This window comes from Glycine max, chromosome 18, assembly GCF_000004515.6.
Source record: "Glycine max cultivar Williams 82 chromosome 18, Glycine_max_v4.0, whole genome shotgun sequence".
Classification (NCBI taxonomy): domain Eukaryota; kingdom Viridiplantae; phylum Streptophyta; class Magnoliopsida; order Fabales; family Fabaceae; genus Glycine; species Glycine max.
This window is the reverse complement of record NC_038254.2, coordinates 53,495,368-53,517,303: the sequence shown is the minus strand read 5'-3', so window position 1 is coordinate 53,517,303 and position 21,936 is coordinate 53,495,368. Positions and strand designations below refer to the sequence as shown.

General features: G+C 31.7%; 2 protein-coding genes and 1 non-coding gene across 3 annotated transcripts; 1 reads left to right on the top strand and 2 right to left on the bottom strand.

Annotated features, from left to right (window-relative positions):
• Positions 1-2,032: 2,032 nt before the first annotated feature.
• LOC100797584 (AP2-like ethylene-responsive transcription factor BBM1) lies at positions 2,033-6,819 on the top strand. Its single transcript, XM_003552414.5, has 9 exons — positions 2,033-2,489; positions 2,775-3,360; positions 3,582-3,664; positions 3,861-3,869; positions 4,006-4,094; positions 4,423-4,496; positions 4,603-4,653; positions 5,094-5,170; positions 5,560-6,819. The coding sequence occupies exons 1-9, from the start codon at positions 2,252-2,254 to the stop codon at positions 6,483-6,485; spliced, it is 2,133 nt and encodes a 710-aa protein (XP_003552462.1). The 5' UTR covers positions 2,033-2,251; the 3' UTR covers positions 6,486-6,819.
• Positions 6,820-13,108: 6,289 nt separating this feature from the next.
• Positions 13,109-19,803, bottom strand: LOC100797043 (phospholipase A(1) LCAT3). Its single transcript, XM_003552413.5, has 11 exons — positions 19,305-19,803; positions 19,112-19,203; positions 18,865-18,992; positions 18,332-18,467; positions 18,171-18,222; positions 17,289-17,389; positions 16,547-16,726; positions 15,861-16,018; positions 15,399-15,453; positions 13,812-13,865; positions 13,109-13,501 (listed from the first exon to the last, which is right to left on the bottom strand). The coding sequence occupies exons 1-11, from the start codon at positions 19,507-19,509 to the stop codon at positions 13,331-13,333; spliced, it is 1,332 nt and encodes a 443-aa protein (XP_003552461.1). The 5' UTR covers positions 19,510-19,803; the 3' UTR covers positions 13,109-13,330.
• Positions 16,849-17,082, bottom strand: MIR9744 (microRNA MIR9744). The gene has a single exon (NR_126781.1). It is a non-coding gene; the product is annotated as a microRNA MIR9744 (primary transcript).
• Positions 19,804-21,936: the final 2,133 nt, after the last annotated feature.

The window sequence follows — 21,936 nt, the reverse complement described above, 5'->3', positions numbered from 1 at the left end:
AGAAAGAAAGCACAAATTCATTACTACAATGGAATCTCAAAGAATTCAATATTTATGGGTCAAATACATAAAAAAAAATTCATTATTAATTATAAATTATTATTAAGATATTTTTAATATAACTATTGTAATCAAAATTAATAAATTTATTATAATATATATGATCCTAGTTGAATACTTGAATGAAAGTAATATAAAATAATAATAGTAAAACATATAAAAGATAAATATTTTTCTTCTTAATATAATTTATTATTATAATTAAAAAACATAAATTATTATTATTTGTTAATGATAAAATAATGATAAAATTATTTATACTGTACCTGTATTACTATTTTACCTAATTTGAAAAGCAAGTTAAGGGTTCTGACTTCTGATGGTGCATGATAATAGGGTCTGACATGAGGTGACTAATGTCCAAGTGGGCATGAATAAATGGGTGTGGCGAGGGGCTGCGTGTGGTTTTTTGTCACGCTAATTTGTCAGAAATTATTATTATTTCAACTTCCCCCTACAGGTGTTTACAGCCAAGAAAGAGAAAAAAAATGGATGGAGCTTGGAAGTATTCTGGACTTTGTTGAATCATTGTGATCAATGTGTGCAAATTAACAAAAGCAAAATACTATAAATCAGGATCATTTCAAGTTCAAAGGTTGGCTAACACAAATATTTTAGGGGATGATTATTCAAGATTTGGTTTACGGTTAATGATTCCATGTGTGCTTCACCAATAGTTTGACCAAACTTATTTAACTAATCGTATTCTACTCTCACAAAATAACATTTCAAACCCAGCTAACATGTTTTAGTAGTTTGGCCAAAAAATCCTTGAAAATCTTACACGGGATGGATAAATTATTGCTGCTAGTGTGACTTTCGTTTTATTTTCTTATACATTGTTATACAAAATGAACATTATTATACATTTTTTTTCTTCTTTTTTAATACACATTAGATTCTAAATATAGCTCATTCATACGGTAGATTTCATAGATAATGTTTAGATCAGTATCCGTACAAAAATGTAATTTTAAAACTACATATTAAATTATGCACAAGACCGTCATTGATGTCCACACGTGTTTATGCATATAATAATATGAATAAACTTAATCAGTAATTTTATTTTAACTATACGAACTTAATTTCTAATCATCATCCTTGAAATAATAATTAAGAAATTAAAAATACAGCTTTTTTTTAGCAAAATATAATATTTAATATTATTAATACACTCTTAATATATTCTTAATTATTGACTTCCTAATTATTATTCTTGAAATTCATAAAATCCCTTTTTACAATGATCACGAAAACTAAACATCTTTTAGTAGTGAATAAATAAAAGTTTTAACCCGTGAAGTCCAAGTACTGGTTGAATAGGTGTAATCATGTAAAATTATTTAAAATTTAAGTTTGTGCAATTAATAATCTTCTTAATCTCTATTAGAGATTACACTATGTCATTAATTAACATATTATTCGTAGTTATTAAGATTCCTCTCATTCAACCACTTTTATCTAAAAAACAGTTTTAACAAAAAAAAAAATCATAGTTCATAATATCTAACTTTATACTTTATGAAAAAAAAAAGTTAAGGTATCACATATCACATCAGAATTTCTTTTTCATGAAACATGAAGGCAGAAACACATTAGCATATTCGTGAATTTGTGTCACAAGTCACAACTGTTCAGATCGAAAAGCTCTTGGAATGAATCGATCGTAACACCGTATCACAGGAACGCATTATATTTTTCAATACCGTGAGCAACTAATAGTAGTGGTGTGTTTGGACTACCGCATTAATTACGAAATGGTCCCCGTGTGGATCTTTTCATAAGCCTTGAAGCAAATTTTTTTCTGATTCAAAGATTTTAAGTGCCCTAGAACGTATAAGACGCGTCCCATTTCTATTGTGTGCGCGTGTGTACGTGCATTTCAGCCTGAAGAAAGAGAAAATAATTCAGAGTGTATAACTTAAAGTATACTATAAATGTTCTCTAATCTCTATGCTATAAATGTTTTTTTTTCAATTTTTGAGCTCTTCAAGAATTTGACCCTTCTTCTCCTTCTCCTCCTCCTTTTCTTTCAAACCTTCTCTTATAAACTAGTAGCACATGCTTCTTCTTCTTCTCCTTCTTCACGCACAAACCGCTATATATTTTCACCCTTCATATATCTATCTACTTCTAAAGGTTAGATTACCTTGAGGGCTTTGTGATCTCTTTTGTGATAGTCAATATCATGGGGTCTATGAATTTGTTAGGTTTTTCTCTCTCTCCTCAAGAACACCCTTCTAGTCAAGATCACTCTCAAACGGCACCTTCTCGTTTTTGCTTCAACCCTGATGGAATCTCAAGCACTGATGTAGCAGGAGACTGCTTTGATCTCACTTCTGACTCAACTCCTCATTTACTCAACCTTCCCTCTTACGGCATATACGAAGCTTTTCATAGGAGCAACAATATTCACACCACTCAAGGTTTTCACTTCTTCATCACACAAGTTTGTAAAATATATTGTTTTCTTAGAGTTTCCTCAAGTGCACCCTCATCACTAATCTCAAACTAAATGAAGAAATCACACAAGAAAAATATGTTCAACATTTTTCTTCATTTTTTTACCTTTGTTTCTACAAATGATTTGTTTTTGGTTAGCACTATGGAGAAATATTATATATATATATATATATATATATATATATATATATATATATATCATAATTTTACCTTTTTTCTCTTTTAATCCTTTTTTCTTTATTTCTCAGATTGGAAGGAGAACTACAACAGCCAAAACTTGCTATTGGGAACTTCATGCAGCAACCAAAACATGAACCACAACCATCAGCAACAACAACAACAACAGCCAAAGCTTGAAAACTTCCTCGGTGGACACTCATTTGGTGAACATGAGCAACCCTACGGTGGTAACTCAGCCTCTACAGAATACATGTTCCCGGCTCAGCCGGTATTGGCCGGTGGCGGCGGCGGTGGTAGCAATAGCAGCAACACAAGCAACAGTAGCTCCATAGGGTTATCCATGATAAAGACATGGTTGAGGAACCAACCACCACACTCAGAAAACAACAATAACAACAACAATGAAAGTGGTGGCAATAGTAGAAGCAGTGTGCAGCAGACTCTATCACTTTCCATGAGTACTGGTTCACAATCAAGCACATCACTACCCCTTCTCACTGCTAGTGTGGATAATGGAGAGAGTTCTTCTGATAACAAACAACCACATACCACGGCTGCACTTGATACAACCCAAACCGGAGCCATTGAAACTGCACCCAGAAAGTCCATTGACACTTTTGGACAGAGAACTTCTATCTACCGTGGTGTAACAAGGTTTTTTATTTTAAACCTAAGCAAAAGATTTGCATGAATATTTTTTATTTAGTTTATGAATAAATTTGAACCGTCACAAATCTTTCATCACTGCTTCATATCTCATTTAAAAAGCTCCTTTAGTCTGTTTTCATTGTCGTATTTTTAAAAAAAATATTTATTGCATTTTTAAAAAAAATTGTGAAATGATGATGAAATTAGGGGTTTTGACTTAATTGAAGGCATAGGTGGACGGGGAGGTATGAGGCTCACCTGTGGGATAATAGTTGTAGAAGAGAGGGACAAACTCGCAAAGGAAGGCAAGGTATGATGATCTACAATGTTCCTCTATTTTTAGGGTTAATTTTTTGCCAATGTTTTTTCTTCATTTGTCCCCTTTGTGTGCGTGTGTGTATTTTTATGGCTAACATCCATTTGGAGTATAATACTAACTTGGTGTTCTTCATCTCAACATTCATTATATGGTGTAATGGCTTTCTTCAACAAACATTGCCTTGCAGTTTACTTGGGTGAGTACAAAAAGATATTCTATATTCTTTTAAATTATAGTTGTATTATTATTTATTTTTTTGGCCAAAAAAGTAAGAAGAGAGCGTTAATTAAAATTTGTTCACATTGATTATCATTTGTTGTCACTACTTGCAGGAGGTTATGACAAAGAAGAAAAGGCAGCTAGAGCCTACGATTTGGCAGCACTAAAATACTGGGGAACAACTACGACAACAAATTTTCCAGTAAGTTGCCACTTAATTTTTCTTCTTCTACTTTTTTTTTTTCCTGTTTATGTTCAATAAATTAAGAGTCGTGTTGCACGAATTGCTCTAGGCAAAGTTGGCCTTGGCATTATTAACAAACAACAATGGTAAATAGGGAAGCTTCAACTTATGGTTGTGTCCCTGCATAACGAAAAAGTTTTCCTCATTTGATGGGATGTGTCTCTTTATAGAAGAAACTGTTATTTGTCTTATAATGCAAGCTATGTATGTATGTATCCGTGATCACTTGATCTAGTTTTTTGACATGGAATACTTTATGTCTCCATCAACAATCAATGCATTTTAGATTAGCCACTATGAGAAAGAGTTGGAAGAAATGAAGCACATGACTAGGCAAGAGTACGTTGCGTCATTGAGAAGGTATTTGCAAGTGCCACTACTAATTTATATATTTAGTAGTTTTTTTCGTTGCTAAATTTTTAGAAAATGTGTTACTTATTCATAATATAAAATTACAATGTCACAGGAAGAGTAGTGGGTTTTCTCGCGGGGCATCCATTTATCGAGGTGTGACGAGGTACAGTTCACTAGACACTAATATGTTTCTATCTATAATCTATCGTCTATGTGAATACCATATCGTCTATGTGAAATTATTTATCCATGCTAGATATAAATTAATGATTCATGAATGCAAACTTAAGAGATCAATTTTTAGAAGAATTTGACATTGAAGATTTTTTAAAAAGAAAGACTGATCAATGAATTTCGTTTTGCGATCGCTAACTATATCCTTCGAATTCTGTTTGTTTGAGTAGATAAAAAATAAGAAAACTAAAAATTGAGATTTATAAGAAAATATATAAAAAAAATCTCATTTTTACTCTAGAGTATTGCTTCTTGTTGTAAGATTTATTTATTGGACGGGAAATGCAAGGTTTTGATATGATATAAAAATTAATAATATTGATCATGTAAACTAAATAGTTTTTTGTTATTTGAATTATTTGATTGCAGACACCATCAACATGGAAGATGGCAAGCGAGGATTGGAAGAGTTGCTGGCAACAAGGATCTCTACTTGGGAACTTTCAGTAATATTTAGTTATTTAATCCTATGCACCAAAAATATCTAAATATGGCAGTCTTACCTCACATTTTACAATTGATGCTGGCTAAAAAAACATTTTAGCATGGATAAATAATTTTCTATGGTTGTACGTGCACTAAATTGTGTATGGCAATTATGCACCCTATATACTTTATAGCCAATTAAACAAGAACTTAAATAGATCACTTGAATGTTTATTAGTTGGCCCATAAATTAAATATGTTTCTCCTCTAATTTAAACTTAATGACATATGACGAAGTAATTAATTTCAATGACATTCATCACTAGTGAAACTAATCCATCTATATGTTTTTTTAGTAATTAACAAATGAAACTTTGTCTACTTGTTTTACTAACATTTAATTTTTCAGGCACCCAAGAGGAGGCAGCAGAAGCATATGATGTAGCAGCAATCAAATTCAGAGGACTAAGTGCTGTTACAAACTTTGACATGAGCAGATATGACGTGAAAAGCATACTTGAGAGCACCACTTTGCCAATTGGTGGTGCTGCAAAGCGTTTGAAGGATATGGAGCAGGTGGAACTGAGGGTGGAGAATGTTCATAGAGCAGATCAAGAAGATCATAGTAGCATCATGAACTCTCACTTAACTCAAGGAATCATTAACAACTATGCAGCAGGAGGAACAACAGCGACTCATCATCATAACTGGCACAATGCTCTTGCATTCCACCAACCTCAACCTTGCACCACCATACACTACCCTTATGGACAAAGAATTAATTGGTGCAAGCAAGAACAAGACAACTCTGATGCCTCTCACTCTTTGTCTTATTCAGATATTCATCAACTACAGCTAGGGAACAATGGCACACACAACTTCTTTCACACAAATTCAGGGTTGCACCCTATGTTAAGCATGGATTCTGCTTCCATTGACAATAGCTCTTCATCTAACTCTGTTGTTTATGATGGTTATGGAGGTGGTGGGGGCTATAATGTGATTCCTATGGGGACTACTACTACTGTTGTTGCAAATGATGGTGATCAAAATCCAAGAAGCAATCATGGTTTTGGTGATAATGAGATAAAGGCACTTGGTTATGAAAGTGTGTATGGTTCTACAACTGATCCTTATCATGCACATGCAAGGAACTTGTATTATCTTACTCAACAGCAACCATCTTCTGTTGATGCAGTGAAGGCTAGTGCATATGATCAAGGATCTGCATGCAATACTTGGGTTCCAACTGCTATTCCAACTCATGCACCAAGGTCTAGTACTAGTATGGCTCTCTGCCATGGTGCTACGCCCTTCTCTTTATTGCATGAATAGGTGGAAAAACTAGGGAAAAGGAAGAGTCACCAAGGAGATTAAAATGATGCATATATTGATGACTTGGTTCTTCCTCTTTATGAATGAAGTTGCTAATTTGATAGTGTGTGCACTTTTGAAGATGAGGACATATATAGGTTTTCTTTCACTATCTCTAACTAGCAGGATCCTTATTTCACTAGGGTTTAGTCATGGCAGAATCAATTTGCTGTGAATTTTGGGAATTAACTTGGATAAGAATGTGTGGACAGATATCATTGGGATGTTTTTATTATCAGCGAGCTTTGTAATTCTGGAATAACAAGGATCATACAAAGGGTGGAGTTTTCCTCAATGTATATGCGTGGCACTTGTTTTAGTTTCTTAACCAAATTCTTTCTATATATTATATGCATGGTAAAGGGTATTAGTGATTTTCTGATTGGTCTGCGATCACATAGTTTTGTTTACGTTTACAGATATTCGATCCTTATATCATTCCATGATATGATTGAATTGATAGGACACAGTTAATTTTCAAACCTACGGTTTATATATATTACTGATATATATATATATATATATATTCTCGTTTTATCATTCGAAACGAGAGGAATGTCAAAATCATGCAAGAGAATAAAGTGAAAATAACATTGAATATTTTATGCGTACACTTTATCGATTATTGGAAATTCATTTGAAAGTTATTTTGTTACCAATAACTAGCTAACAATGCACTAAGTAATATATAGATATTCTTGTTCTACTCCTTTATTTGAATAAGTGTAAATATGGTATAATATTTTGATATAAAATATCAACATCACCCAAGTTAATTTAGCTAAGATCAATAAGTGAAAAATAACATGTTTATATAGTTTCTTTGCTTGTTTGTTTTTAATTACCTGATCTTTTGTGCATCATATTCCATTTCAATTTTTAAAAATAATGATATGATAATGGATAAAAACGTAATGTCTTTGCATTTATAGAATATTAAAATTAAAGTAAACAAGATAAAGTGTTTAATCTGATGATAATTTTTAAATTTGTATTTTCTAAAATAAAAGAATTTAATTCTAAAGTTATGATCATAACGTAAAAATTAATGTTATATAAACCGTAGGCAAAAAATTAATTAAACTCAAGTTCATTATGGCCAACGATCAAATTATGATGTGAAATAGTTTTATTAACTTACAAAAAACTATTTGAATGAATTATTCTTATACACTATGATTTAGAAACGAAAATTGATTCTAGGCTGATATTGCTCATTGAAACCATAGAAAGAAATGCCATGCTCCAAAAACAATGTTCTTTAACCTTAGTTTATTCTACGTTTTAGCTAGCTAGCCAGACTCTTTTGCTGGTCGTCAATATCTTTTGTCTACTGATTCATTCAATGAGTAAACAACAAAGTGAATCTTTCTTTTATATATATATTTCCCCCCTTTTCACTCCTTTGTTTGTTTCTCATTCGCGTACTCATGCTTATTATGAATATAATAAGAAGAGTTATAGTAAATGAATTGTAAAAGGGTAAATAAATAGGTCCAAATGGCATGAAAACCAATGAAGGTATTGAAGGAAGGGCAAAGGGGAGTGTAAACCGATATTCATCGGAGAAATCAGCGGAGTACCCGTGCCTCCTCGGAAAGAATACCTAATATTTTATCATCTCTCTGAGCATCTACTTGGTTGCAGGATTGTTTTCACCCTTATCCATGCACAAACACTGCCCCTTTCATCAAAGAGATTTCCAAGAAAAGTGAACTTTAACAAAGTGTTGTAGCATGTAGTGGGTCGCAATCCTTTCCCTTACTTTTTGTTCCCATGCTTTATTATCTATCTATTTATTACACTAACTTTTCATGCATATAAATAGTATTTCTAAACATATAGAATAATTCTTGATGAGTTCAAAATAGTTTAGTATGGATTTATCATTGAATACATCGATTAATTAACATAAAACTATTTTAACTTAATTAGTGATAATAATGAGTTTCAGAGTTCTTGATCATATAAAAATGCATTAAATATTTCAAAGAAAATTTTACTTTTACTTAGCAGTCATTTTTCGTGATAGTTATGTTAAACAAAATTATCAATCATATAGGATATTTATGATCTCTTAATTTGAGTGCATTCAATTTATATATATAAACATAAACGTTGTGTAATAAATGATATGATGCGATAGAAAAAAAATAAAAAATATTAACAAAATATTCAAAATAATAAAGTTTTTAAATGTCATCCTTCATTGTTAATAGGCACTAATTAAATCAGCCTTACAAGTTTTATCACCTGCTGACTAAATCCTTAGGTTTTGACCCCACTGCATGGCTTTAGTGGGTGAATGATGGAACCACGAAATTACGGGCCCGGAGGTTCCTATTTAACCTCTGGAGTCTGGAGGACTTGAAAGCAACTATTTTTTAAGCAATATCTCTTACTTTTTGGGTATGGGATAATTTGTTGGACTTGAAACAATATACTGATATAGTTAGAACTTTGTTATTAAGGACATCTTTAGCTTGAACTTTTGTCTTCTACTAAAAAGTAAGTAAAATAATCTTAAGTAACTCCTTTTTTTAAAAATATTTTTATTAATACACTTTTATTATTTAACAAGTAACATAGATGAATCTCATTAAATAAAGTGTAAATTTGGGTTACTGAATTAGACTTCCGTAAAATTTATTTGATATTATTATTAAGAGTAAATTAAAAACATTATGTTACTATAACACTAATCTTCTTTCAAATTATATGTAATTAATTAAGAAATGTCTGTAATATACTGTTTGACACATTTCAATATATTATTTATTATTGAATGAGTTATATTTATTTATTTAGTAATATAAGAGTATTTGAAAGACTTTATGGAGATAGTTTATAATTTTTTTTAATTCGTTCTATTATATTTAACAATCAAGCAAACAATTAAACAAAATCTTTTTTTAATAAGAGTTTATTAAGTGTTTGATTAAGTTGTTTATTTAATTAAACACCCTTTTCAAGTTGGAAGTGAAGAAGAGATTATGGGATTTGGGTTCGAACAGTCCAATATTATAAAATTGCATGCTTCATGGATGTGCGTCTGTGTCTAACTTCTCAAATAGAATCCTATCGTAAGCTAACAAGCTCTAGGAATGCTCATCCATGTCTTTTTCTTGGGGTTTATATTAATTTATTAAATCCAATGCCCTAGCTTTGTGGTTGTGGAAACTCTGTTTGGGATTTAAACTTTTTTTGACTTTGACTAGCTTGGCTTCCATGTACTATTAACATTCTTTATATAATAATAAATTATTAATCATGTATAAATGTATAGAGGCATCCCTAATAAGTATTTTTTTAATAAAACTCTTAATATTACGAATAATAAAAAGCTTTCTGTCACTAGATTCAAATTTACTACTTAGATACACGAAGAAATATTTTATTCTTAGTTAATTAATCATTTTCTATGATTAAATTAAACCCTTTAGTAAATTTTTATTACGGTAAGTAATAACTAACTTCTGTTTATAATTTTTTTCGGATAAATTTTTTAAAAATCTTACTAGATTATCAGATCAATTAATAGTAAACTCAACCTACATATTTTCGAAGTCGACATGATTCAAAAATGATAAATTCAATTACCATGTGGCAAGAAATTGTAGATATTTGTATATATAGCTAATCAAAATATCCAAAATTTTAGTGTAAATAACGTGGCAGAGAGCAAACTTATTTTAACATTTGTACCAATCACTTTAAATTTATGAACCGCGACAAATGAAAATATATAGCACTTTATAAAATTAATAATGTTATTTGAACAACAATAAACTAGACTGGACAATTCAGCAACCACGAGTGTGTGTGTGTAAAGTTATAGTATAGTATTGAATTGTCTAGTTTATTGTTCAAATATGAAGGAAAAAATTCAGCAACCACAAGGAAGAAAAGGGATAGGGTTTGACTAGGAAACTTATTTGTTACTGAAGGGAAAAATGAGTAAAGGAGGAAAAGGGGGTCTTATGTTCAATACTTGTTGCCATTATACACCAAAAGTAAAATATAAAGGGAAATTTAGTTGTACAATAATTTATATAATACTTTGGATAATAATATTTTTTTGTGTTTATTTCTCTTTTATATATCATTTTTACGTGTCATAACGATAGAGAGACATAGACATAAAATAATATTGGGAAATTTATTGTATGAATTGCTACATGTGTCTCAAGTCTCAAATATAAATTTTGTGTACTTGAGAATACACCCACTTGAACAAATAGAAGAGATGCCAAACGCTGTATTAGCTCTATTACCTCTCCTCCATCCGATCCAATAACAGGTCAATATCTACAAGTTGTATATGATCGATGATATATTAAGACAAGAAAAAACTTTAAAAAGGAAATGACCTCAAAACTTGTTGATGATGGGAGTGCTGCCTCACTATCACATGAACCGAATGCTTAAATAAATGCATAGTTTGTTGAGCTTGATCAATTTCCTATTCCCACTTCCAACAATATGTCCCAATCACTAATTAAGCTCTAGATGTCTAATCCTTGTCCTCCGAAGAATACCACAATCAACCTCGCTGGAAAAATAATAATAATGTAGCACTTCCCAAAAAGTTTGAGATAAGTAAAATTAAATAAATAGGTTAAGCAATTTTGTTTCACTTTTTTTGTACTCAAGTATGCCTTCGGCACCAAATAAGATGCACATACACAAGCTTGCACAAGATCCATCAAGACACATTGGCCAACATCAACACGCAACAATACCCTTTTTACTCCACTTCAAGCATGCATACATTACTTCTGTCACAAAAGAATTTAATTATAAAGCGTTGTTCCTCTCTTTGTCTTCTAAAGTACTACTTAGATATATTCATGTTCAAATGATGTTAATGATGTATTACTTCAATCAGATCTATTATATGCTAAACATAAGTTAAAGCACGCATTACAAAATTTTCACCGAAATTACAAAATTTTGGTGTGTGTGTATATATAATCAAATTAATTCATAACTTAAATAAGGACTAATTTCAACCAAAAAAAAAAACTTAAAACATAATTTTTACAATTTAAATATGTCGAACCTATTTCTTTGAGTCTAATTTGGCAATTAAGTCGGTTTATAATGATTAACTAATTATTATTTATTTTAATTATAACTCACTAAAATCTCCTAGTTGATTTTATGATTTGTTTTATTGATCATATTATTCAAATAATTTGAATTTATTTGGTGGATAGAATTTACTTGGCTGTATCAAGGAAGTAATTTACTTGGAAATGTGAATATAGGTATATCAAGGAATTTACTTGGCTATCTTGTCTCTCAAGGAATCTTCTTTAGAATTTGGACAGTGTGGGTCTCTATTGGCAACAACAAATAGAGCATCAGAAAAGATATACATGTAATGGTAAATCTACATAATGAATTTTGCAGTCTATAAATAATTTGGTGAGATAAAGTGGCTGAAATGACTTTAGTATTTTGCTCAAGAGTTTATGACTAATTTCTCAAGGTATTGATATTCATTTAAAGGATTGATTTCTTCTAATAGATGTTTTTTTATACGCATGAATCACGAATCGAACTCCTAATCATGTGCTTAAGGCAAATCATGTCACATCATTTTGGTGCTTTACTACTTGGTTTGCTCTAGAAAGTTTTATTTATTTATTGTCTTGGTCATTTGCTCTACAAAGTCGAACTTCAACTCTAAGTCGGGTGGATATGGTGCTGCTATCTTTTAGTCTCACATTGTACTGTTGTAGTTTGGGAAAGTGGCCGAGGCTTGGGCCCAGCTATTTACACCATTTTTACTCTTTACACCAGTCATTTTTTTAAAAAAAATTAATAAAAATATCCTTCATGAAAACTAGATTCCGTTCAATATCTTGAATAGATATACAATTATTCAAGATATTCAATGGAAACTAGTTTTCATGAAGGATAGTTTTGCGCACACAAAAAAAGAAAAATGGCTAGCATGCAAAGAGCAAAACGGATAGTGCAAATAACAGGGCTCCAAAGGCTACACTTCGAGACAGACAGACAGTCCCAACCCGATCAAAGCATTTTTTTTTTTTATAATGGATGTAGATAGTCTAGCAGAACTAGTCTTGTAGCACCAAAGTTTAGTGAAGTGTAGTATAAGTGTTGTGAATAACCCTTTGCTTTCCAATAGTTTATAACCCTTTTCAGTTTTTCCCCACTAAATACTATATTTTAATTTAACTCATCAAGATAAAGTAAATTGCGAGTAAAGTTCCAACTACGAAAATAAACTTTCTTAACTAACCAAACCAATCAAATTTTAACCGAGCTATGCTTAGACTAAACCTAACTCAATTCAATTCTTTTTCTTCCCAAAATGAAAGTAAGTGAATGTAATATATCAACACGACATTATGTCAAAATTGGGATTAAAATAAATAGGTAATACCACATTTTAGAGCTTGAGTTTTGTTTTGTTTTTTTATTTTGGAAAAAGAGTAGAATTAGCATTTTAACATGTTGAAGCAAAGCCATATGATAAGAGTACTTGTTAAGGAGAAGTCACCCACCGGCCGGACAAGCGAAAGATGCAATTGCTTTTTGACCACCAAATATAGTACACGGCCCAATGAAAAGTCTATAATATTGGAGCATAATGAAATTACATTACACTCAGGTAATTTAGATTACCTGAACATACGCCAAATTGTTTATTGCACAAACAATGTTATCTAAGGTCTTTCTAAGCTTGTTTTCTTTTTCTCTTAAAAAAAGAAGAAAAAGAAAAGCATGGAATAATATTCTCTTTTGGTCAATGAGGAACGAAAATAACAAGTTCATAGAACCATAGGCTGAGCATCTGCCACTTTTGATGTTTTAGAATGCTTGCCAACCATTGGCTCAACACCCAACCATTTTTGAATATGTTGAAACACTGTTTCATCTCGTAATATTCCACGGTGAGAAGCAGCAACTCCCACCCTTTCAGTGGCTTCAAGTCCATCACCCTGTATTATGAAGAGACAGAAGAACTCCACAAATTAATAATGAACAACCATAATCATTTTTTACTACATGATACATTCATAGAATAAGTAATTGCTATCATAAGATAAATTTAGAACTATGTATTAATTAAGCATCACATAGTTCAAACAAATGGCTTTCTATTTGAACTACTTCCATATGCATCAATCTTCAAAAGCCAGTAAATAAATGCATTGAAGGCATTACAGCTCTGCCCAAAGCAGTTTATGAAAATTTCAACATGGCTACAACTAAGTGTTATACAGAATAGAGAAAGATCAGAGAGAGTACCTTGGCAGATTCAGAAGGAACCGTTCCATCTCCATCGACGTAAGAATATAGTGGCTGAAAACAAACAAGAAAATTGCTTAATGCATGCATGTATACACACACAATAATGTATTATTGACATGAAATGACAGAATTATATCCTAGAGACAAAAAAAATGCAGAGTAAAATGGCAAAACAATAAAGCAGTAGAATTTTCAATCTCTTTTGTATCAATCATAGATATTCTCTTGAAACTAAAATAAACATAAAACAATGCAAGAGAAAAGATATGCTCTTCTAAAATATGCACATTTCTCTAAAACTAAATACATGGAAGGAACTGCAAAAGCAGCAGCCTGCCCTAAATCATATCCTACTTATTTTGTCAAAACCATTAATAACAAAACAAAAAAAAAGAAAAAATGCTTCTTCCTCCACCATAACTAATTCAATCTCTGTTTCTCTTGCTAATTTTGTTTCATCGTTTTTGGTTTATTCTCTACCACAAGAGAAGAGGTGTGATTCTTGATCACTGATCCTTCTTTACTTCTATTTCCTGACTTCAAGAATTGCAATGGATCACCATCACTCAAAATGCTACTCTTTGAGTTAGTTAACCTTTCTGTGTTCCCATCAAAGGTAGGTAATTCCACCTTTCTTGTCGAAGAACTAGCCTTTGCTTCGCCACATTCTGACCCACTCTCCATGTTGTTCTTGTCCAGCTCAGTTGAATGGGGATCATCCTCCTCATTCAATATCTTGTGCAGCATGTGTTTCAACTCTGAAATGCTGGTCTTGCAAGAATGATGCTTCCTTCTTCAATGACCCATTGATTCTGGTTTGTCTTCCTGTTTCTTCACCAACAGTTCAAAATTTGCTTAAGCTCAAATGAATTGTTTGTCCCCTTTTTTCCGAGTGCTGTGAAACTCCGTTTCTTTTTCTCAATAAGAGATTTGATTCTTTCCTTCTTTTCTTTCTGCTTTCCATACTAGTTCTAACAAACAGAAAAGAAGAAAAGATAACACAGGTCATTCAAGACACCTGTAACCTCCCATCCAATCCTACTCTTCATTTGTCTGTCACTTCTCTCAGCCTCCTCTTCTACATCGACAACTTAACAGAATATCCCACCCCTTCCATGCCCTTCTTTCTCTCCCTTTGCCACATAAGCCTTCTGTAATATCTGTAGTGTTAGTGAATATTCCCTCTTTCCTCCCTTGCATATCTCACGTGATCCAGCATAGGGGTGCCAAAGAGATAACTCATGAGTTACAAGACATGGACTATTAATGCTCAATAAAACTAGAACTGCAATATTTGTAACTTTGAATTTTTTTTAGAAGAAAGTCATAATGTTCTTACTAATATTTTTATTTTCAGTCTGTAGAGGGAGCCCTAATTTTTTTTATAAGAAAGACCAAGAATTGTTTCAAGTTCAAATTTAAAATTCAGGATTTGCTGGTGTCAAGTTTAGGATTATGGCAAATACTAGGCTCTCAGTAGAGATATAAATCGATGCAGTATCAATGACCTATTTTTAAAGAATGAAGATTGAAGAGTCATTAGCGGCCTTCATCTATGGCATCTAAGAGATTTAAGTGACTCACCATTGTGTGGCATATTTCAGATAAGTCCTCTATTGGAGAGTTTTCCGAACCATAACTGCATTAGGCATGAAATTGGGACATGTGAGAAGCAAAAATAGTATAGAAACTTTTGAATATCAAGAACTGGAAATTGCATTTAAATTCTCATAAGGATGAGATTATCCTTCTTTTGTATCAAGCTCGATTATCTGTGATAAGATTCTCCTTCTTATGTAGACCAAAATTATGAAAAAGGGTTTTAAAATTTTATAAAAAAAAGTCCAGATAATGGAAAAAGTTCAGAATATAAGAAACTGATTATGGGGTATTGTAAAATTCAGATCAAAATTGTAAGGAGGATAAACATCTCAATTTCAATTTTGTAAGGAAATCCAGTTTCTACCGAACTTTCCAATCTCTCAAACTAAATTAATACGGTTTATAGATGTACTTTTTTTTTCTAAAAGCAATTTAGTCACATACCAAACATCAAAAGGTGTGTCCAATGATGTCCCATAAATGTTATAGAAACAGACTCCATCTGGCAGTTTAGCATTAGCTATAAGTTGACGTGTTTCAACAGCCCAGTCAAGGATATCAAAGTTAAAAGGCAGTGATATCGTTTTCCCTTTATAATTTACCTGCAAAAAATTTCACCTATAAGTCCTTGGTATAAGTAGATAGGAAAATTGCATGAGAAATCTTTTTTTTATTAGAAAAAGAAAGATAACATGTGTCATTAAATTCTATGACTGATATACCTTCAATGATTTAACAGAACTTTAATAATAAAGATATATTTGAATTCAATAGTTTTTATATTATCTTATAACTTACTTATCTATTTTAACAGTATTATATTTTAGAGCATGCTTGGGTCTATGTTTGCAGCACCTTGAACGGACGTTTGCAGAAGAAACCCTTTGGTAACTTTCGGATTCAACATATGTTCAGAGACTGGCTAATGGGTTTCCAAACATAGGCTTAATAATGGATTGATTGTATAAATACTAAAAGTTCAAGTTTGCTCCTAAACATGTCAACAAATTACTTGGTAATCATACAAGAAAAATCAAAGTTTCATCATATAAATCCTTGAATATTTTAAAGCATATATGCCCACACATCTTACATTTCATCAAACCTAAAGAAAAGTTCAAATAGATTACCTCATTGTCCCTCAGTGCTTCTTCAAATAAAGAGATACTCTGGGTTGGTCCATAAGATTCCAAATTGATGTTATTGTCCCCATCCTTGGTATGCTTTCGCCAAACTAGAATTTCTGGTTGCTTTTTCCATTCATAATATGGATTTGCCAACATCTCATAGATTGATGGACACTCCACTAGCTAATGTGGTAAGAAAGATCATTCCAAAAAACTTAGTTGTTTAACAATATGTTACAAAGAGTAAGAAAATTGTCACTATTCTCAAAGGAATGAATTGAAGTATGACCAAGCTTTGGATCTCAAGAACTATTGGATATGAGCTGCAGACATCAGTGAATAACTCTGATGGGTGCCAGATAGGTTAAACAGTGTGGAGCCTTCCATGGCTAAGTTAGAATGGGAGAGAAGCTCTCAGAGAAAGTCTGAAAGTGTATACATGGGGAATGATCTTAGCCAATGGAGGCTTCATAGCAGAAAACAAATCCAGCACCCCTCACAGCCATTCTGTCCTGTATGCAGCTCATATCCATTAGTTCCAAAGGATTCAAAGCTCAGTCACCATCCATTCCTTTGAAAAGCCAGTTCATTTGAACTGGATCTTGACCCCTTCCTTGGAAATGATGCCATGATTTAAACTTTTGAAAGTGCAATGGAAATTTTTCCTTGGAAAAATATTATCCCAATGGTCAATATTCAATTCAAAGATTATGACTGAACTAATTAATTGGGAACAAGAATTTACCAATTGATGCATAGTCCACCTTTTCACAAAAAAATAGCTTTGAAAGCCATCAACAAACTCTAATCCAGTTAATAAAGAATCATTGATGCACCCTGGGGCTCCTGTTCATGTGTAATTCATATTCAAGCATGGATGGTTAAGACATCTGGGAAAAGGAAAAAAGAATAGTATAAAGGAAAGTATCCTAAGCTCTTAACATTTGTGATGCAGAGCAGCAGGAAATTTTATTCAATATATTTATGATCGCACATTTTTCTGACACTTTCATCACATCAATATATTTGAGTAAGGTCCATAGTTAAAACAACTCTACAAGAAAAGAGATTTGCTACTCTTAGTAACCAAATATTGGATGACAATTACGGTTTGGTATTTATTTCTATCCGGTCAGTGGAAAAACGTCAGAAACAAATCAAGTCACTCATGAAGAACAGACAGATAAAATTATGGATTTGAAAGGGGTCCATGCTAATCAAATATATGAGATGAAAATTTCCATTTGAATATGAAGAGTAGATAATCAAATTAAATGATATTTTGGCTTGCTGGGGGTGTCTAGGAGGTGGGTGCCAACTTAGTTGGAATTCAGTTTCTTGTTCACGACTGCAGCTTGCCATTTCCAAAAAAAAAAAAAGATAATTACTCTTGAGTAGTTTCACAAATTTGTAGAGTACAAGATTGTCCATAAATTACATACCAATAAGAAATTATTGCTTGAGTTTCACATTGACTATATCATATGGCTATCAAGTTTATATTCAGCAAACCTAATGTTCCTAAATTTTCTATCACAGACTAATACAATTGACTATTGATTACCCCTATACATACTAGAAAAGGTAGGGCAAACTAGGGGAAACCACACAAGAACAGAAGAATCACCTTGGAAAGGGCAAGCCAAGCAAATCCACTTATTCACATATTTCGTAAACACCTGCCAAGGAACAATGTAAACAACCACTAGTTACGCTATAACTTCCCTCCTATATATTGTAGAAATAGCACAAGCATTGAAAGAGGCCATGGAGAAAAGTTATGCAGACATCTCTATAAAGCGACATGAAACACGATATCATGATTCCTCCCATGGAATGGGAAATCAAATTGACTTTTCTTCCCCCAGAAGCTTTGTGAGCAGTTTCCAACTTGCTTTTAAGACCTTCCATTACCTTGCCAATCCTACCATCAACAACAACAGCAATAATAAACACATAGTTTGGACTTGGGCTCAATTTGAATAAACTTCTCCAGAATCACTTACAGGAAAATAAAAAAGATGGTAAAATGATTGGACTTTTCCAATAAATTAAAATTAGCTTATGCACCTCATCCTTTAGAGAAGTCAGATGATGTGCATAAGAACTTTTATAGAATTTATTTCACCTAACTTCTTACTTGAAACTTTCTATCCAAACATAGCCTTACATGACAAACTTAGTGGAGATATAAGGCTGATCTAGTGGTGAAGGGAGAAGGAAAGGGGGAGAGGTCGCGGGATTGAATCCCCTGCTGACAACTAACTAACATTTGCCGATAAAAAGAAATGACAAACTCATTAAACTTCATAATAGTGTACCTATTGCTTTGCCTGAAATCATATCCGTATCCAAAGAGTGTGGTTCCCTTGTTGTAACCACATCCAACAAGCATGTCAATCATGTCATGAAAATGATACACCTCCGTCAAATGTATACACTTGGTAAACTGCCACACAACATAACAGAAACACTTAAGCACAAGAAAACCAAATAAATAAACAAACAATGCTTACAAAAAACAAAAAAATTAACTATAAGCATAACCCCTTAAGATTGGTTAATTACCCATGACGGATCCAAAATATCGATCGCATAGAGGCCGTGATCATCGTCAGGGACCACAATTTCAGACTTCTTGTCCAACGTTTCAGTGTAACCTGAAAGGCCGTGCCAATTTTGCTAGAGAATGATGATTGAACTGAAAAATTGAAATGCATAGGGTGGTGTGGTAGTAGTAACAGAAGTGTTAAGCAAGGACCTGTTTGGGGATTGTAAAGGGACCAAATCTTGTTTCGGAACTCGACGTCAGCGAGGAGGAGTCTGACCCAAACCCGAGTGGTGAACCCGAATTTCTTGGGCTTGGAATTGACAATGGAGCCGCCCATGCCCGAAACCAGCAGGACCGGGTCGCGATCCGCCACCCCCTTGGCCTCCTCGGATCCAAAACACGGGCAAAAACGCATCGCTTCTTCTTCCGCTTCTCACTTCTCAGACTCTGAAGCTGCTTAAGGAGTTCCAACTACCCAACATGAAGAAACTACTACCCTATTAGCCTATTACTATGCACGCACCATTTTATTTATTTATTTACCCGTGAGAATAATAATAATATTATTATTAGTATTGGTTCGTACTTGTTGTTGGTAGAACTAGAAAGACTGAAAGACTTTCCTCTCCTGGTTCTTTCTGGATTTTTCTCCTTTATCGTCTATAGTAAGGAAACCACTGCTCAACTTCTGTACAGTGTACTGGCCATTAATTTTGCTTACACGCCCTTCTTCTTTGCTTTATTTGCTTTACACTACCATGAAGAGTAAAAATTTACAGGTTCATTTTATAATAACTATTAGTTAGAAAGTATACTCTATTGACACCCTAGAGGCTTCTTGGAATTGCACATATATAATATTCTTCAACAAACTAACTAAAAGATTAGTTAAAATATAAAAAGTTATTTGATAACTGCAAATGGTTAAATTAATTTATTAAATAATAAATATTTGATAAAATTATATGTTTAAGTAAGTAAAAAATATAAAATAAGATAAATAAGTGTACGCATGTAATTTGAGTAGATGAATTCGGTTTGAAACTTAAAATCAAAATTTGAGTTACAAACCTAACTAATTGAATTTATAATTTTTCAATTTTAATCGATCTAAATTTTTTTTATTCGAATTAGTTTATATTTATCATATAATCCGGTTGATATAATATTCCACTCATGCTATTGTATCATATTTTAACCTATCAATTAAATATGTATACACAGTAATATTTTATCATATTTTACAAACTTCAATTAAATGTAACATATGTCTATTTTAAGTTGATTAAGTAAAACAACACTAGATGTTGATATGATGTGTGATAAATTTAAATTTTTACTCGTCTTTTTAAAGTGAAATAAATATAAGTAATTATGTGAATATTTTGGAGGGTTAAAGTTTTTCCTATCTTAAATGAGAGTGATATATCCTTCTCCTAAATTTTTTATTAAAAAAAATATATCGCCTACGCCTCATGCATATGTTTATTGGACTTACTTATACGAGATCATCAATTTCTCCTTTTTGTCCAACCAAGCACGAGCTTTTTCCATATGTGTCACAATTTGCCATGTTCATCCAAAGCAAATTCTTTCCATATTTATTGATTTGTTAAGCTATTTGAATTATTATTTCATTCCACATTTGGCAAGAGTTGAAAAGGCAAAGGATGCAAACATATATTTTTTCTTTGCTGAATATTATTTATGCATATTTGGTATACCCCTAAATTAAATTATTACTAGTGAATGAAACACAAGTGACGAAGTAAATTGTGCCAAGCTTTGTAAGAAGAGAAAAATGGTTAGGTTAGAAGGAAAATAATGTCAAATTGAGGAACCAGAGAATAAATTAGTGATTTAGTTATAACTTAAACTTAAGTCGAAAAATAATTAAATAAATAGACACGTGCTTCCCTAACACAAATATAAAATGGAGCCACGTGTTTCGTCATAGACTAGTAGAAAATTCTTGTACGGCATGTGCAAGCATCTAAAGTTATAAATGGTATATCCTTTTGCCAACAATGGCATGTGGCTCTCAATGGATTTTCCGGAATATTCGTAGCTCTTATCACATTTTTTTAACATTCTCAAAAAATTAATTATTAAATATAAATATTAAATATTTTATAATATTTAAAATTTAATTGAAATAAACTTATTAGATAAAAAATTACATCATTTTCTGATAATAAATTATCATGTATAAAAAATATTGATAAAATTAATAAATACTCTATATTTCATTTTAATAACATGATAATAAAAAAGTATTTATAAAAAAATTATCATATTTATATCAAAAATAAATTATAAATGATTATAAGTTTATTAATTTTTAGAATTATATATATATGATAAAAGCAATATTTACAGTTTTTAATTCTTTTTTTAGACCCATTTACTATAAACATAAACCATCTCCCAATTGTTTATAAAAAAAATAACATTTCAATCTTGATAGTTATTTACATTCTTCGTATTTATTTTAAGATATAAAACAAAGTATCGAGAAAGTAAACTTAAGAACATTACATACTAATGTTTGAGACAAGTTTTGAATAAATACTTTAAAGAATTGTTAATTTTCAGAAATACAAAATGTTTTTATTAGCCCTTCTTTCTTATTCTCGCAGAGAAAGTGGATATGTTATATTCATCTGGAAACAAAATTTATTTTCTTTGGTAACTATTTATTTTCACTTCATCCTTATGCCTTTTCATTTGCTTTTATTCTTTCAATCTCTTAATTAAATAATCTTTTTCTTAAATTATCGAATGACGACTAAATATGTTTGCGGATATAATATTTCTAAACGTAATACTCTTACAAATATAA

Bases quoted from the DNA above. Each gene is read 5' to 3' on its own strand.
- LOC100797584 (XM_003552414.5), top strand. From the start codon at position 2,252: ATGGGGTCTATGAATTTGTTAGGTTTTTCTCTCTCTCCTCAAGAACAC. The intron at 4,497-4,602 runs GTATTTGCAAGT...ACAATGTCACAG, and splicing joins TACGTTGCGTCATTGAGAAG to GAAGAGTAGTGGGTTTTCTC. The intron at 5,171-5,559 runs GTAATATTTAGT...TTAATTTTTCAG, and splicing joins TCTCTACTTGGGAACTTTCA to GCACCCAAGAGGAGGCAGCA.
- LOC100797043 (XM_003552413.5), bottom strand. From the start codon at position 19,509: ATGCGTTTTTGCCCGTGTTTTGGATCCGAGGAGGCCAAGGGGGTGGCG. The intron at 18,993-19,111 runs GTAATTAACCAA...GTTGTGTGGCAG, and splicing joins ATATTTTGGATCCGTCATGG to TTTACCAAGTGTATACATTT. The intron at 15,454-15,860 runs GTATGTGACTAA...TGCCTAATGCAG, and splicing joins GACACACCTTTTGATGTTTG to TTATGGTTCGGAAAACTCTC.